The 16,857-nt window shown below is 39.5% G+C and overlaps 1 protein-coding gene across 6 annotated transcripts in view; it reads left to right on the top strand.

Moving 5' to 3' along the window:
• LOC128541319 (PH and SEC7 domain-containing protein 1-like) overlaps window positions 1-16,857 on the top strand; it is a 53,564-nt gene that overhangs the window by 8,914 nt on the left and 27,793 nt on the right. For 5 of the 6 annotated variants that reach the window (XM_053511677.1, XM_053511679.1, XM_053511681.1 and 2 more), the window contains 8 exons: window positions 2,902-5,061; window positions 5,561-5,678; window positions 6,505-6,991; window positions 7,108-7,551; window positions 11,326-11,517; window positions 13,836-13,916; window positions 14,290-14,402; window positions 14,922-14,980. In XM_053511677.1, coding sequence (XP_053367652.1) covers window positions 3,130-5,061; window positions 5,561-5,678; window positions 6,505-6,991; window positions 7,108-7,551; window positions 11,326-11,517; window positions 13,836-13,916; window positions 14,290-14,402; window positions 14,922-14,980 — 3,426 coding nt within the window. In that variant the 5' untranslated portion in view covers window positions 2,902-3,129. Of the gene's footprint in view, window positions 1-2,901; window positions 5,062-5,560; window positions 5,679-6,504; window positions 6,992-7,107; window positions 7,552-9,686; window positions 10,304-11,325; window positions 11,518-13,835; window positions 13,917-14,289; window positions 14,403-14,921; window positions 14,981-16,857 lie in introns of those variants that run through there. The other variant, XM_053511683.1, reaches the window with a different exon arrangement.

The following is a 16,857-nucleotide window of genomic DNA, read 5'->3' as shown; positions in this document are numbered from 1 at the left end:
GTCCTGGAGGAACGTTGTTTCGTTTCACTGTGTACTAACTGTATATGGTTGAAGTGACAATAAAGCCTACGTGAACTTGTGTAAGATGAGGAGGGGGAGGGGCTCCCTACTTTAGCTACACACACGCATACACAGCGCCTGCGCGCACAAACCGAAACACTTATCAGTCAGGATTTATTTTTACTTATTTTTAAATATAAAGTGCAGGTTAATTTGTTTTATTTTTACATTTTTATGTTTATATTTTGTATTTATTTTTATATATTTATTTTTTGGGGATGTGAAATGCATAATTTGAGTTTCCATTATTTCTCATGGTAAGATTTGCTTTGATTTATGAGTGTTTGGAATACGAGCCCGCTTCTGGAACGAATTATGCTCATAATTCAAGGTTCCACTGTATATATATGTGTGTGTGTGTATATGTATATGTATGTATATAATTAGGGATGCACCGAAATTTCGGCCGCCGAAAATTTTCGGCCGAAATAGCATTATCGGTTTCGGCCGAAACGTAAGAAAGCGCCGAAAATAAAAGCCGAAATTGTCGCCACGCCTCTCCCATCCCCCGTCTCGTTCGCGCTGTCATTACGCATCAAACACGGAGTATGTCAACGGTTTGGAAGCACTTGGAAGCAAGTTTTGTTATTGTTAAACAGCCTTATTACTGTTATTTATTAGCAATAAAAGTTTGATTGCTTAATTAATTTGTAGTTTTTTTTAATACAAACAAAAAGAAAATATTTTAAACATGTTTTTTAATGAAGCCATTTTCGGTTTCGTTATCGGTTTTCGGCCAAGTGCATCCAAAAATTTCGGTTTCGTTTTCGGCCCAGAATTTTCATTTCGGTGCATCCCTATATATAATATATTATAATTGTGTGCGTATGTTTAAAAAGAAATCCTACACAACTTGCATTAAGAAACTATAAATCTAAGTAATGTAGGTGAAGTTAGGGAAATGTCAGGAAACGTCAATTCACAGGCCATTCTAATAGTGTTGACATTTTTACCTAAGAGACCCCCCCCCCCCTTCTTGTTTTTTTCCTGCACCCAGTCAAGATCTCAAAGAACCACCAAGTTTTTATTTTAGAAAATGAGAACTTAAGGCTACTGCAGGCCATCTTTCCCAAATAAGGCAGAGTAAGTTAAAATTATTCCAAACAAAGTGGGGTCAGGCAGACCAACACGCATCAGATCAGCTTAATGGGATGTAGCCTCTTAATACACTGATTACATTTTATAATTGGCAGCAAAATGTAAAACTTGGTCACATACTCGGCATATTCAGTGGTATGGCGTGTTCTAAGATGCCTAATCATGTTAGTGGTGTTAAAATGCCATTGCTTGATTCTACCTCGAGGGATTTTGTCACGACATACATTTGCAAACGGCTAACTTTACGTCTTCATTGGACACTTTAAAAAACTGCCAGATGGGAGAACGCATGTTGCCACTGGTAAGCTCCGCTCTGCTGTTGTTTACCTGTGCGCCGTGCATGCACGTGTGAAAAAGTCGCGCGAGTAATTTCCGTCAAGTGATCGGCTTTTGGAGTTCGCCGATCAAGCTATTTTTGGCCAACATCGGCCGATCAATCGACACATCACTACATTACAAAATTACTGTCTTTAAAAATAATCTGTTACATTACAGCATTACTTTATGATAAAAGTACTTTTGCATTGCAGAAAATGAAAACTCCTTTGTGATTCCTCATGCATGTTGTTTTAGTCAAGACCTTTATAATTATTCTACCATCACTTAGCGAAGTTTGGCACACACACACACACACTAAGGGATTGGGAATGACTGCTGTCTGGCTCACGGATTACATAAATTGTCTAAATAAGGGATTACATTTTTGAAAAAAAAACTGAGTACTTAAATAGTGTCATTCATTACATTTAAAATGATTATGTAAAATCCAATAGATAGCATGTAAAGAAACAACATTCTTACCCAGTTTGTGAATCGTATTTATGTGGTTGTTTTCTGAATTATGGAAGCTTCTTACAGCTTCCTGTAACGTTGAATTAAACACGCATTAAAACATAATTTTTTTTAACAACATTGTATAAACACCTACAACAGTGCAAGTAACAAAAAGTAGTTGTGTAGCCAAGTACTTAGGCTACCTTGGAAAGGTATAATTTGCTACTATATTGTCCGCTAACAAGGTCAACTTAACGCAGTGCCCACGTTATGCGCCCTCTTAGCTCTTTTATGCACATAGCTTGACTCTTTCTGCTCATCAAACTTGCAATTAAGTGCATTAAGACGCTGGATAACCTCTTTGTGAAAAGCAGTGTGTGAAGCTTGCCTCTCCTTCAAACCCCTCAAGCTGAAGAGACAAAGGCACACCAAGGCCACCTGGCTGGTGTGCCTTGGCATAATCCCCGCCACCTGGCTATGATAATAAGGACAGCACTACTTTCTGCTGGTCATTAACATACAAAAGGCCCTTTACCGCCATTACCTCTTATTGCTAGCTGTGAGGATTCCTAGAAACATTCATCGATTCCCATACTGTATATATCCACATACATGAGGTATCTGGTTGTTTCACAGAATTTCCTTTCGCATGCTACCTTTCCAAGCACTCTGCCTCATACTGTACATCTGGCAAACGTAAAGTTTAGCGGGGATTTCCCATACTCATATTTGTCTGGATACAGCTCTTTTCTTGCAGGGTAGGAGTCATATTTAATCAAAACTAGCTAAATGAAAAGCTCTCCTGATTTATGCCACACCTAATCCATGCTTGAATTCAAATATAGATATAGATATTGATATTTGTAGCACTAAACAATGATTAATAGTCATTAGTTTGTGCATACATGGTGTATTTCACACGTGTAACAAAAAATAATTTAATAATCTTGTGCACTGCTTCTCTTTCAGAAACTGGATGAATTCAGTATGTTTATAATATGGAGTTGATTCAAAATTGTACACAAATGGCCTAAAAGAAGTGGGAAGAAAACAATAGATGCCCTGTATGTCCAACACCATGCCGTGAAGTCAATGTAAATCTGCCTCACTGCATGATGGCTCCTAAAATGACCAAGACTTACCTGTCGAGACTTTGACCAGGAGGTAGCATTGGATCTCAGTTCTGAGACCTGAACCATGCAGAAGTGCTTCACATCCACTCCTTCACCCAGAGCCTTCCAACCACAGCCCGCACATAATCATCAACTATCCCCACGATCCACACCTACCCACAATCTCCCTCCAGAGCAGCTAAAACAGTGTGTGAGCACTGCTCTGAGTCATAGCATGGATAGTAAAAATGTTAAACACCGCTGCTCATCCTTTTCCTCAGTACCAGTCTCTGGCCCAGGAACTCCTTCTCGAGGCTCCCGGCAACCTCGTACTTCCACTCGGCCAGTAGAACTTGGTCAAACATCTGTAGTTACCTTTAGCTATATTGAGAAGGGGAATGTCAAGCAACTGGAGAGTCCACGCAACTTCAAGAGGGTGCAACAAGAGGCCACTCGGGCACATAAGATTGATAGGGCCTTGTCTGTTCCCTCAGGCTCCAGCAGCAATAATAGTTCTTTTCACCAGCAGGTGGATTCACCCGCCCACAACCAAGTGACTGTGGATTGTGGAGTCTCCGTGGGTCGGGCAGCCACTCAAAGAGCCCTGCAGGACTTTGGGTCACCCCAGTTAAGGTCTAAATTTTCCCAGGGGTCAGACTTGAGTACAGAAGGGGCACACAACCAGCAAATGCAATGTCGGTCATGGGCAGGCTCTCCTGCTCATGACACTAATTCACACAACTATGATGCAGACAGGCCAAGGGCTCCATATCACCCATTAAGTATCCCTGCTTCACACTGTTTGTCATCCCACACAGGAGAACCCAACCTCCCCTTAGAACTAAACTCCAGCCCCAGGGTCCAGCAAGACCCAAACGTTCACCAGCTAAACCATGAAGTCGCATCGACGGGAGTGAATGGCAGTCCTCTCTCAGGTCAGAAGGGCAATTTGTTTATCACTAATGCACATTCTGAAGGTTTAAACCAGCTCAGTGGCAGCAATACATCTTCAGCAATGAACAGTCCAGAAGTAGCACGTAGGCTTGCAGAGGAAGCCACCAAAATCTCAGTTATTTTTGATGATCTCCGAAAGTCCCCTGCCCACAATGCTTTTGTTCAGAGTGATCTAGGCAGCCCCAAACAATCTCAAAACTGCCCCTCCCAACACCGAAGTCCACCTATGAAAATGAACATTCCTTTACATGGAGTGCATTCTGATCTCACTGTAACAAATGCGCCTGCTCCTTGTTCACATGCAACAGAGTCTTTAACTGATTATATTCCTGAAAGGATTGAGCAAACCAATTACTTCTTTAGCCCATTACTTTTGGGACAGCCCCCTGACTCTCCAGCTCTCCCCTCTCCCGCAGTGAGTCCGTGGTTGTCTAAAGGGGGCACAGACTCACCTTTACGGGATCCTCGTGTACTTTGGGGTGACATGTCAAGCACAGACAGTCCCACCCTGCACAGGAGAAGACTTCCACAGTATACAGGTGAGGCCTGGTACCATCATGATGCCTGGGATCTGTCCCCACAAGGGCATGATGATATCATGGATGAGCCTTTGACTGACAGTGTGGAAATCTCCAGAAGGCTTCTTATTGGGCAGCATATTGAAGAAGCACCAGTCAGCTGGACTTTTATGCAAGGGTGGCAGGAGCACAGTGGGGATGAAATGGGGACGCTTAACCCAGTTCATCTATCAGGAGAAAATGAGACCAGAGCAGTGGATCACCAAGGTGTAGCTGTGGGCGCAGACCTGCCAAAGGGGCAGGATACCGTCACCTTGACGCAGGAACAGAAGCAGGCAGAATGGAAACGCAGACAGGCTTTGCTTCTGGGCCCTGTTATACTTGATGAAGAGAATGACGAAAGGGTCGAGGGGGAGCAAAACCTTCAGCCAACTTCATCTCCAAGCTCCAGTGGGGTCACAGGCAGTCTTGGAGATCGTGAGTGTCTCTCACCTGAGTCCAGCAGTAACAGTAACCAGACTGATCATCCCACCTCAGATATACAGGTGAGACAAGTCCATGATGTTTACACATTATAACAGCCTAAGGAACACCTTTGGAATTGGAAAAAATGGGTCAGTGGGGTTCAGCTGCTTCATTAGAATACATGTTTGTGTGATGTTTTTGAATAGTTGTAATTTCATATTAAAATGGTTACCATTTCTGCCGGACTGCTTTATAAAAGTTTGTCCAGCTTTAGTTCTAAGTTTATTTAGTATGTGCAGTGGAAAAGCTCTGTACCATGCTACTACTAATGTGTGCGTAAATGTTGACTGGAGGTCCTACCATAGTTATAAAAATAGGATTAAGTACAATGTCACCACTGGACTCCTTTGTCCCTAGTTGGACTATGGAGGTTCCTAGATGGAGGAATGTACTGATGTTTTTTCTACTAGTAGGAAATATCTGAAAATGACACTATTTGTTTTAAGTAAAAGTGTGAATCATTTAGTTCATGCTTAGAAAAAAAAACAGGGTACATAAACATAAACATGTGTGTCACAGTGTGATAGTGGCTCAACTGTACTGGGACCATCTTTGCACTCCCAGAAGATTGCTCGTGCCAAGTGGGAGTTCTTGTTTGGCACCACAACAGACACGGTCTCCAGGGAACAAGACAAGAGTGAGTGAGCTGTCCATCTTATTTTACCTACTGGTTACTTCATCCACCTTCATTCAAGTCATTACATATAAAATACAATGGAGGGTTGCTACCAAGATGAAGAATGAGAAAGTGTGCGTTGTAAATGTTATGGACTATTTATTGCCATCCATATAATTAACTAGGTATGTCTCTGTAATTTCAGTGTTACGGTAAACATTATAGTACACTTATGCATGAATACTTTGTCCAGAATCTAATATTGTTTAAATTCAGCTTGATAGATGACCTAAGTTAAAATTTACCACTTCTTATGCCAGCTGATTTGGTTTAACAGAAATAATAAGAAGAAACTAGCTTGTTTGTCTTGGTGTACTAAAAGTGCTTGTGAAATATGTCACACCCAAACAATCCTACCAAAGAGAAATGTATAGACTATACAATAGCATTTTCCCTTATTATGCTAAAGAAACAACAGTTGTTGTTTTACCAAAAATGCATTATACAATGCTACCACTAATGTGTAAATGTTGACTGGAGGTCCTACCACAGTCATAAAAATGGGAATAAATACAATGGTCACCATTGGACTCCACGGTCCCTTGTTGGACAACAGAGGTTGTGGCAATATACATTTGCATCAGTCATCTGCTGAAATAATCTGTGAGGTCTTCACTATCACCATTGGTGGGATAATCTATCCACAGCATAATAAATTAATTTACCTGGTGTATTTAAGTACGTTAAAATAAACAAAATACTCTGGATGTACTCATCATTAGGGTGCTGGGTTTCTTTACATGTATTGACGCCATTTATTTTTATTTTTTTTACCTGCATATCCCAGATGTGTGCACTGCACCGATTGGCTGCCACTCCACCCCAACTCCACCCAATTATCTACCCCTAGAAGAAGTGGTTCTCCGAGCCAACCATGACGTGCAGCGTGTCGAAGTGGAGCTTGTGACCCCTCCGCCTGCTGCTCCAGGCACTTCCCCAAAAACAGGCATAATTCGTTGTACTCTGAAATACTCTGAGACTGATCTCGACGCAGTTCCATTGCGGTGCTACTGGGAGACTGACATTGACGAGGTGCTGCTGGCTGACAAGGACGACTCTGACTCAGCTTTTGGGAGCAACCGTAGCGTGATGGGCACCTCCGGTACAGGGAGCAGCCCACTGGGAGAAACGGCATACAAGAGAACAGATGGAGAGGAGGATGAGGAAGAGGATGTGGCCAGCTGGGCAAGTGTTCGCACCCAGTGCGATATGAGAAGGCAGCAGGCCAGTCAAGAGCAAAAAGAAGAGGAGATATTTACCATGTTGTTCAAGAGGTGTCATGAAATTTTTATCTATTATTTGAGCTTGTGTGAACATATAAAAACAGTCCTGACAGCAAAATGTACCATAATCAAAATAATACAATATGATTGCTTTCTTTTCTTTTCAGGCCTTTTTTAAATAACAGCCATCCAGCCCTGAAATCACCGGTTCTAGTGCGGGGTCCACCCCAAACTTCCCGAGACATTATGGATACATTTAGTCACCATTTTGAGAGTATCCTGGAGTCCCAGCGAGCTAAAGGCACCTCTTACAACAGCCTGGACAGCCTGGAGCTTCTGACATCCAGCTCTCAGACCATGCTAACATTTGACCTCCCAACGCTGACCCCCCAGGTAAAGCCTCAGATGTATCACAGTGCACGGCAGATTGTGGAACTTAGCTTTGCTCCACTTGCACATGCTGAGATGCCCAGTGTATCTGAGTCAGCTTTGACCATTACGGGGGACACAGATGCCACGAGGGCACCATCCAGCGAACGCCTCAGCAGTGGCTCAGATGATAGATCAGCTGTACATAGCTGGATCAGTGACAATGTCTTCACAGTGCCCAGGTAAGAGAAATGCACACAAAGCCATGCTGACAATGTGTTCGTAATGCCTATGTCGGTGAGATGCGCACACAAATCTATTAATCTTAGGTTAACATAGATTTTATATACACCTTTAGATGCTTGTATAAGTTCCCAATACAGTGGTACCTCAGCATATGAATTTGATCAGTTCCGACGGCGAGTTCCTAACTAAAGTGTTACATCACAGTGGTGCAGGTTGAGTGCTTGCCAACTGGTACAAAATGAAAATGAGGTCAGGTCAGTAAGGCAGGCTTCTTTTTTTTTTTTTTGGTGTGTGTGTGTGTTTCGTGCCCAGGTTTGTATGAAGGTTAATGTGCTTTGCTGATACTCTGATAAATGTCTAGTCTACAGGTCATATATAGCAACTACATATAATTGTGTACTAAATGCTTAATCAGAAACACTATTCTCTGTTCATTCTGTGATTTATTATTATTAAAAAAAAATATATTGGATAAATATTTAAATATTCTTTAAAAGACTGTAAGATGAATGCTTGCTGTCAAAGACTTATTTAATAAACTACTACAAGGCCCAGGTTCCTTTAGAGCTGAGACATGAGAGAAATTTCCTAGTCACATACAGTAAATAGTGTTACATGCTATAGTTTAGAGGAGTCACAAGGGGGCAGCAAAGTGCATCTATTGCATCTTTTTTCTTTTTTTAGACTTGATGCAGTACTTGGAGCATTTAGTGAGTAAGGAAATTATGTAGTTATGTTAAAAAAAGTAAGAAGGCATTCTAACTACTATAGTTATCCTGATATGACATACATAGTAAAACTAGTGTTTAGACTTAATGAGTAAAAATAAATTAAAGGTCATTTTCTTGGTCTGTTAGCAAATTGATGTATGTGACTGATTTCTAAAGTACTGAGACATGACTAGACATGTCTTAAACATGTTTATCAGTGAAAATGGGTTACTGTGACAGATTTAGAGTGGAATTCACTGTGTGAGGGTGTCAGGTTAACAAGAGTGATTGGTGGGCAGTTATTGAGGTTCTAACCAGTCTGGCTCATTTTTTTCTTGTGACATTAAGCCCTTATGATTTGTATTTTAATCACCTCTGTTTGGAGTAAATATCACAGAGCCTTTAAGCACCATATTTAATAAGGTTAGCAAACCAAACCCCATGTAGCATCACTGGGGTCACAAGGGGATGTAAAAGGCTCAACAGTCCCCCCCCTCCCCTTTATTTTTTTATTTTATTATTTTATTAATTAATATTATGCATGTTTTATTATGAAGATTATAAAACATTTATTATGTTATTATGTATTTGTTATGAATATTATAAAATAGTACTGGGAGTCATATTTGTTACAGCCACATTTAAATTAATAGTGTATGTGCTATTCTAGTTTTTTTTTTTTTTTTTTTTTTTTTTTTGCACAACCCTGACATGCTGCACAAGCGTAGGAGTTTAGCAATAACAATTTATCAGTCCATCTGCCTCCGCTAATTCTGACATCAAGTGACTCTGACTGAGTGCAATAACAGAACATAAGAAAACAAACAAAAATATGCCGCAAAACATTCATTGAATTTAAATTTGCTAATGAATAATAAATCTGAAATAAAACATCCTGGCTTGTGGTTGCAAAAAATTTCATAATGTCCATTTGTGGCAACCAATATGGTACAGTAGACTTTTGCCCAGTCCTGCATGCAAAGCACTTTATGCTTCGGTATGTACACTTTTCTCTAGATCAACTGTGAAAAAAATTAGGTACTATATGTTAATTTTACAATGAAAGAAGATAAAAATTATAAAGAATATTTTTTTTAAAATACCTTTTTTTATGAATAATATTTAAAAGTACCAGTGTTGGACATAGTATTATGAGATCATGAGTGTTGGGTGCAGTGTATCAGTGCACTCAGGTTAGCAATTCAAGAGCAGGATTTATAATGAAACATTAAAAATATTGCTTCAATGCATAAACAGCATCATACTGCCAAAATTTGAAACAATAGCACCAATAGCACTCTGTTAGTCTCTCACAAAACCTGATTTTATGTAAGGGGTTATACACTCCTACAGTGTGCCATTGTTTAGGTTATTAATTAATCTATTTTATTGAGCAAGAATTAGGTTCTGTAGTATTATATATGTTTACCTCTATTTACTGTAGGTCAGATAATCAACAAACAAACAAAAAAAACATGTTTAATATTGAGAGATTTCTGGCAAAGAGAGGGAGACTAGGTTTTGATGCCACTATTTCTATCGCCCTTGTTTGTTCCTGATTTTAAGAGTGCTGCAAAAGTTTACTAAGGGAGGGCAAAGGAGTGAAGGGGAGAGAGTCAGTGTAACTGCTGAAAGAAATAGCTGCCAAATACCCGAGCAAACAGTCAGTAACAGAAGAGAGATGGAAACATGGCAAGCATGTAGAGGAGGTCGACAAAAGAGGTAGAGATAGAAAAGAGCACACAGTAAGTACTCGGACAGTGCAGGAGAAATGTGTGGCTCTGTTACACCACACATGACATGCTTTACAGGTGCTAGTTAGTGTTTCTGCGACAGTTCCCAGACCACAAATGGTTGTGATGGGTGTAAGTCGGGGTAAAAGTGTTGCTGGGTCTCGAAGAAGAGAAGTTATTCGAGCGGTGTCTGTTAACCAAAACAGCAAAAAGTACCAGAGGAAAAACTCCCACCCAGTTTTATGCTGGCATTTTGACGTTTCAGAGGATCAATACATCCCAGCACGCCGGCATTCTTCATGGAGGTAAGATTTCGAGGTGTAGGTAGTTGAACAAAAGCAGACATTTAGACAGACTGTTTGAAAAAGGCACTTTACAGTGAACAGAGAGAGTATTTCTGTCGATTAATAACAGCAAGCATTTAGTAAATAATCAGGATAATAATATGTATATAACAACAGAATGACTAATAACTGAACACATGAAATTTTACTGAAAGACCAAAAATGCTTTGACTTGTTTCTTTAATGTGGATACTGAGAGATGTATTAAAAAATGTATATATCTTGAGTCTATGAGCCCAAGTTTGGGCCATAAATTGCAGCTTTTTATTAGGATCTATTTATGATTGTTTTTACTGTACTAATGACCTTTTATATTCTTCGTTGCTGTTCAAACTCATGAACTTGCTATTCTTTTTCTGATACGTTTCGAGGTGTAGTTTGCTTTCTGTTGCTTTCTGTTTCTGGCTTACTGTTTTTGAGTCGGTCCATATCTTTAGCTGTGATGTTTGTTTTGCTCTGTGGATTTAAGGTGTGACTCATTGATAAAAGCAGCTACATTTAAAAAGCACTGCTGCGTGACAAAGCACTCGAGTGTGTTTGTCTAGAGCACTGGAGCATACCTGCCCATGTCCAATGGTCAGAATCCTACAGTGCTTTGGAGAAGTTAGTGCTGACCTTTTAATGAAATATATAGTAGGTTGTCTGATGTAACATGTACACTTACTTTTCACTGCGTTTTAATAAATTAAATTATTATTATTATTATTATTATGAAGATAATTTATTTCATTCATTAAAGGTTGTGGTTACGGTAGGTGCCTTATCTTGCACAGGCCATGTTTGTTAAGGATGTATACAGCTTTTTTCCTTGATCTGTGAGCAGTGACTCTACAACTGTATGAACATCATCTGATTGTTTTAACCTTATGAAAAGTTTGGCCAATTTTTTACATGATTAAACCAGAAAAATCAAAAGGTCAGTCTTTAATTTAGTTTTAGACATAAGACTAATTACCTGCACTAATAATTGTATATGTGTATAGGGAGAAACCTTCACGGCTGGCTACAGATGCAGTTGTGGATCAGGCGCTGAATGAACGTTTGGGATTGGGAAGCAATGACACACTAACCGGGAGTAACCGTGCTGATCTAGAGGCTGCTAAGCGATTGGCTAAACGGCTGTACAACCTCGATGGGTTCAGGAAGTGTGATGTCGCTCGCCACTTAAGCAAGAAGTGAGTAAATTTCAGACATGACGAACAATGCTGCTCATGTGTGAGCTGCATTTGAGATTAAAATATCTAAAGACACACAAACGCGTAACACTATATATGCTGTGAATTGAACTGTATCTGTTGCTTCACAGTGGGTATAGAAACGAATGACAACTGAATTCAAGATAGACACAGATGCAGTTTTTCTTTAATCAAGCTGTATTTACTTAGTCCAACTTTTACCATCAAAGTGAAAGCTGTAACACCAACTTGTTAGTGTCTCTACTAACATCTAGACTTTGCAATATTTGCCCACTTTGCAGAACTGCTCAAGTTGAGTTAAATTTGATGGTGACCATTTGTGAACTGCAGTCTTTAAGTTATTTCACAGATTTTTAATGGGGTTTAAGTCTTGGCTCTGACTACACCATGCAAGGACATTGACCTTTTTCTCCTTCAACCACTGTGAGGTCAGTTTTGCTGTTTGCTTTTGACCATTGTCGTGTTGGAAGGTAAACCTTCATCTGATTGAGATCTTTCTGACAGGGGGCAGAAGTTTTCCCTCAAAAATGTTATGGTATTTTGCCCCAAATGGGGTATTTTGCCCCATTTTTCCTTCTATCCTGACCAGTACACCAGTCCCTGCTGCAGAGAAACACCCAATGACAGGATATTACACAGGATATTATGCTTTACTGTAAGAATAATGTTATTTGGATGGTGAGGTGTCTTGGATTTCTACCAGACACATTGTTTGGTATTGTGGAAATAATTACATTTGTCTTATCCCAAAACACCTTTTCCTATGTGGCCTCAGAACCTTCACGGTACATTTTTCCAAAGCTTAGTAACTCAGGCTTTTTTTTTTCTGGCAACCTTCCCATACAAACCACCTTCATGGTAAATTTGTAATATTGTTGTCGCAGGCACACAATGACAATTCATTGTCAAAAATTCCTTTAACTGCTTCAGAGTTGCTGTAGACTACTTGGTAGCCTCTCTGGCCAGATTGGAGCGACGTTCTGTTCCAAGGAGGCTCTGTGTTGTACCAGATACCCTTGATATATACAAATTGTTGTACAAATAAATTATATTTCAGAGATGTTTTGATAGTGTCTTGTGACTTGTAAACGATTGTTTGCCTCAGTTGCACTACTAGGGACTGACATGCTCCAGCTTCTATGCTCAACTAATCAAAATTATCACAGCTAATCAGTTTTATCACAGCTAATCAGAAAGTCAGATGGCGTTGTGTGCCATTGAGAAGGTGATTACTTCACCTGCTGGAGTTTACCAGTCTTTTTAGGAGTGGGTGAGCTTTTTCCAAATCAGTGATTCTGTTTTTAATCTTTTTAATTATTAATATTTTTATTGGCATGTTGGTGTTATAACTCACTTGGATATTAAAAGGTTTACTGAGTAAATACAGGTGCATAAAACAAAAACTGTCTGTCTTGCAACAAAATGTGATTATATTAAAGGGGGGGGGGGGGTAAATGGCACAATCTTTAAGTAGGTTGCAAGATTATGCCAGATATGTAATGTTTTACAGGAATTTTATTTTTCTTATCTTTAGTAACTCTGTTGTTTAATGTCATACATGGTGTTTCAGAACTACTATATATTTTAAAACAATGTAATTTCTTTTGTGGGTGAAGTTTTGAGCAATAAAGATTTTATATCGATATTATAAATACTTTTGACACTACTTACTTTGCTACTGGGTTCTGTTGAATTTTAGTCATAAAATGAATGATTAAGTTCATAAATAAAAGTAGTGGCAAAAAAGAGAGAAACCATGAGTTAACGGACTGCACTGTGTGACTCGGATGATGCACTCCTGCAATAAAATAACATTAATGTATTTAGTAAAAGTTACCAAAAAATATGTTGCATTAATGACTGTAGAAGTCATGTGCCTCCCATGAGCACATATACAGTTTTATTTGCCTCAGTTAAGTGAGGATTGTGCATATATCCAATAGGACTTATATACTCTAAGAAAAACTTCCAAAGCAATGGACTTTTACTGGACAGTTTGATATGACAGCAGGCTTCTGTTAGTCTCCAGACTTTTTCTGCTATATCTGTCACTCTCTGTATCTATGAATCCCTGATGGGAGGCTTGTGTGTTCTCACGGATCAGCTTTTTGGAAAGCCAATGTTATTCAGTCTTTGTGTGTTCAGGGATGCTTTCATATGTGACAGATGCACCACGGGAACAGCAAAGCTCCTCACCATGCTTGTCTGACAAACTTTTATGGAAGAGCTTAATCTGGCATTGGACAGTTATTTGATTATGTTCTCAGTCTTTCTTTTTGGTTTCTATTTTTCTGTAGTAATGACTTCAGCAGGATGGTTGCAGAGGAGTACCTGAATTACTTTAATTTTACAGGACAGACACTGGATCAGGCACTGAGGTTAGTGTGCTCAATAGGTTTTTATTTGTAAATATATAAATAATAGAAATGGCTTATGTGTGTCTGAAATTATACTCTATAGCGCAATATATTCAAAAGAATGTACAGCATGTATCCCATAAGGCATTGGATTTAAAATATCTGGATGAACTTCTTTTACACTTTAAGTTGATCATGTCTTCTATTATTATGCAGGCACATTTAACTTGATATGCAGGTCACATTTCAAAATGGTTAGATTTTAGATTATTATAATTAGTTAGACTGTTCATTGCTAAAATGAATTTAAAGATGTTTTTAAATAATGTTTGCATTGAGCATGTGTGCTTACCTGCTTTTTTTTGTTTCATTTATTATTTTTGGGTAACCCCAGGACGTTTCTACATGAATTTGTGCTAAAGGGAGAAACGCAGGAGCGAGAACGAGTCTTGGCTCACTTCTCACACCGATACCTGCAGTGTAACCCTATCCTCGTATTCTCTGAAGGTGAAAAAATGGTCAAACTATAAATGCCTTGTTCAGAATTCCAGCTGAAGACTGTTGAGTGTTGTAACTCAAAGAATGTTAAACTGTTGGATATGTTTTATTACACTTTAATAAACTTATTTTAAAACTTAATTTCACAATCTTAATTACTCTTAATGAGTGTTTTATTGTAGGAAGGAACACTTGAAGGGTAATCCTGATGAAGCTATAGATAAGACTAATAGACACCAATCTGTTTAAATATTATACAATATTTAAACAGATGATATTAATGTTATGACTGATGTTGTGTGCGCGTGTTGTGTGCGCTATGGATTTCTAACATACGTTTTTTCTAGGAATTCATTGGTGTTTCTCATAGTAATGGGTGACAGTAATTTTGTAACCTGTTATCCTTAAGAGAAGAAAGGATTTATTATTAGGGCCAGTTTCCATTGATGTAATGCAGTTTATTAAAGCTATAAATTCATATTGCATTTGTACTGATCTGTCTGTATAACTGTGTGTTTGTGCTTACAGACAGCGTGCACACACTGACCTGCTCACTGATGCTACTCAACACAGACCTGTATGGCCAGGTATATTGGGGTTGAGGAGCCATTGATTTTAATTGTTTATTTTCTGAAGGATACATGTACAACTTTATTTGTGAATTTCTCTATCGGGCCAAAACATTTTTGGACACCTGATGATCACACCCATATGTGTGCTCTTAGAGAGAAACATTAATTCAAATGAATATTCTGATTGATCATCTTTTATTCTATGTTGAAAATCTTGCTGTGCATGGTCTTTTTTAGGGTGACCCTGCCCCCAAACACAGGGCATGGGGCTCAATGAATAGTTCAGGGAGAATTAATATGACCAGGGGCCTCATGTACAAAGACTTGCGTTGAATTCATACTAAAACATTGCGTACGGATAAAGCTGTAAATGTGCGTACGCAGTAAAAAAAATCTGATGTATGAAAAACTGCGTACGCGGAATCCCACGCATATTCTCTTTGTACATCCGAATTAACGTAAAATTGAGCGCGCGAGCGCAAAACCCCTCCCTGCCTTCTCCCCCGTATAAATATGGTAATAGCTCAAAAAAAAATAAATGGCAAAAGCATGCAGGAAGAGAAACTTCACAGAATGTAAATTGGAGGTGCTCCTATTGGAGGTAAACCGGAGAGAAAAAAAAAAGTCTTATTTGCAAATTTGTCCTCCGGAATTAATAACAAAAGAAAAAAAATAGAGTGGAAGAGTTTAGCTGACGCGGTTAACGCAGTGGGGTCTGAACAAAGGTGCAGGGTAAAGAGAGAACAGCGGCGCACCGTCAAAGTGTGGACCGAACAGGCGGAGGAACAGGGGATGCTGAATTAACACCCTTTGAGGAGAGAGTTGCCTCAATTGTGGGTGACACTTTACTGTCTGGAGTAGTATCTCCGGCATTTCAGCTGCCCAATCGCCCGCTCTACAACTGATGGAGTGCGAGAACGGGCATCATTGTATTTGCGCTCTTTTTGCGCTCAGTTTGTGGGTTGTTGAGGGGGGTTAACAGCCACGTCTTTAATGGATAACCGCGATCTCCTGAAATGCAGTTACATAATTACGCTCAATAAAATAAAATAAAATAAAAACTTAGCTGGAATAATATCTTTAAATACATCACTTACCAAAAAGACACCCATCGCGCACCCTGCCACCCTGGAGCCTCATCCCAACCATGCTGTTTGTGAGGATGAATGAATCAGGGGTTGACCCAGACCACCTTGCCACAATATGTGATAGGCGCATTTGAGCATCACATATTATTTGCACGTTTATTGATTGGAAATGTTTCTGATTCACGTATGCAAATTCGTCTTCAGATGGCGCCTTTATAGCAATGTGTGTGCAGTCAATCGCTCCGATTACATTAGGAAAACCGGCGATCGCTGCAAATTCCGCTTTAATGTTTGTCTGGTCAACTGGATGGTATGGAAACCTTATATACCGGATGCGGATGATCCCGTCCCATAAAGCTGGCATTGCACGGCTCAAAGACGACTGGCTTAACCCCGAGCGGTCTGCCAGTTCCCTTTGGAAAGAACCAGTTGCCAGGAAACCAAGCATTGTCAGCACCTGTAAGGGAACGGGTAATGCGTGGCTCCTCGCTGTCTTTCCTTCCAAATTTGGACCCAACTCAGCACAGAGCTTCAAGAGGATAGCTCTGAAACGGCTAATAAGCCAGTCATCATCCTGGGCCAGAAAATCACAGTGATCCCTAAAACTCGTTCCCTTCGGATTCGGCCACTGACAATGTCCTCTAATAAGGCCAACACTGCCATTGCCATAGACCAAGGGTTGTATACATTTGCAAATGCTTGTATATGTTTTAAATCACATAATTGGTAAAAAAAATATTGTCAATTAACCCACTTTATCAATTATAAATTAATAGCAATGTTTTTCACCTGTGTTGGTGCGAT

The sequence above is a fragment of the Clarias gariepinus genome, chromosome 14 (genome assembly GCF_024256425.1).
Source record: "Clarias gariepinus isolate MV-2021 ecotype Netherlands chromosome 14, CGAR_prim_01v2, whole genome shotgun sequence".
Taxonomy (NCBI): domain Eukaryota; kingdom Metazoa; phylum Chordata; class Actinopteri; order Siluriformes; family Clariidae; genus Clarias; species Clarias gariepinus.
Note: the sequence above shows the minus strand (reverse complement) of the source record. Positions and strands in the feature narration are given on the sequence as shown.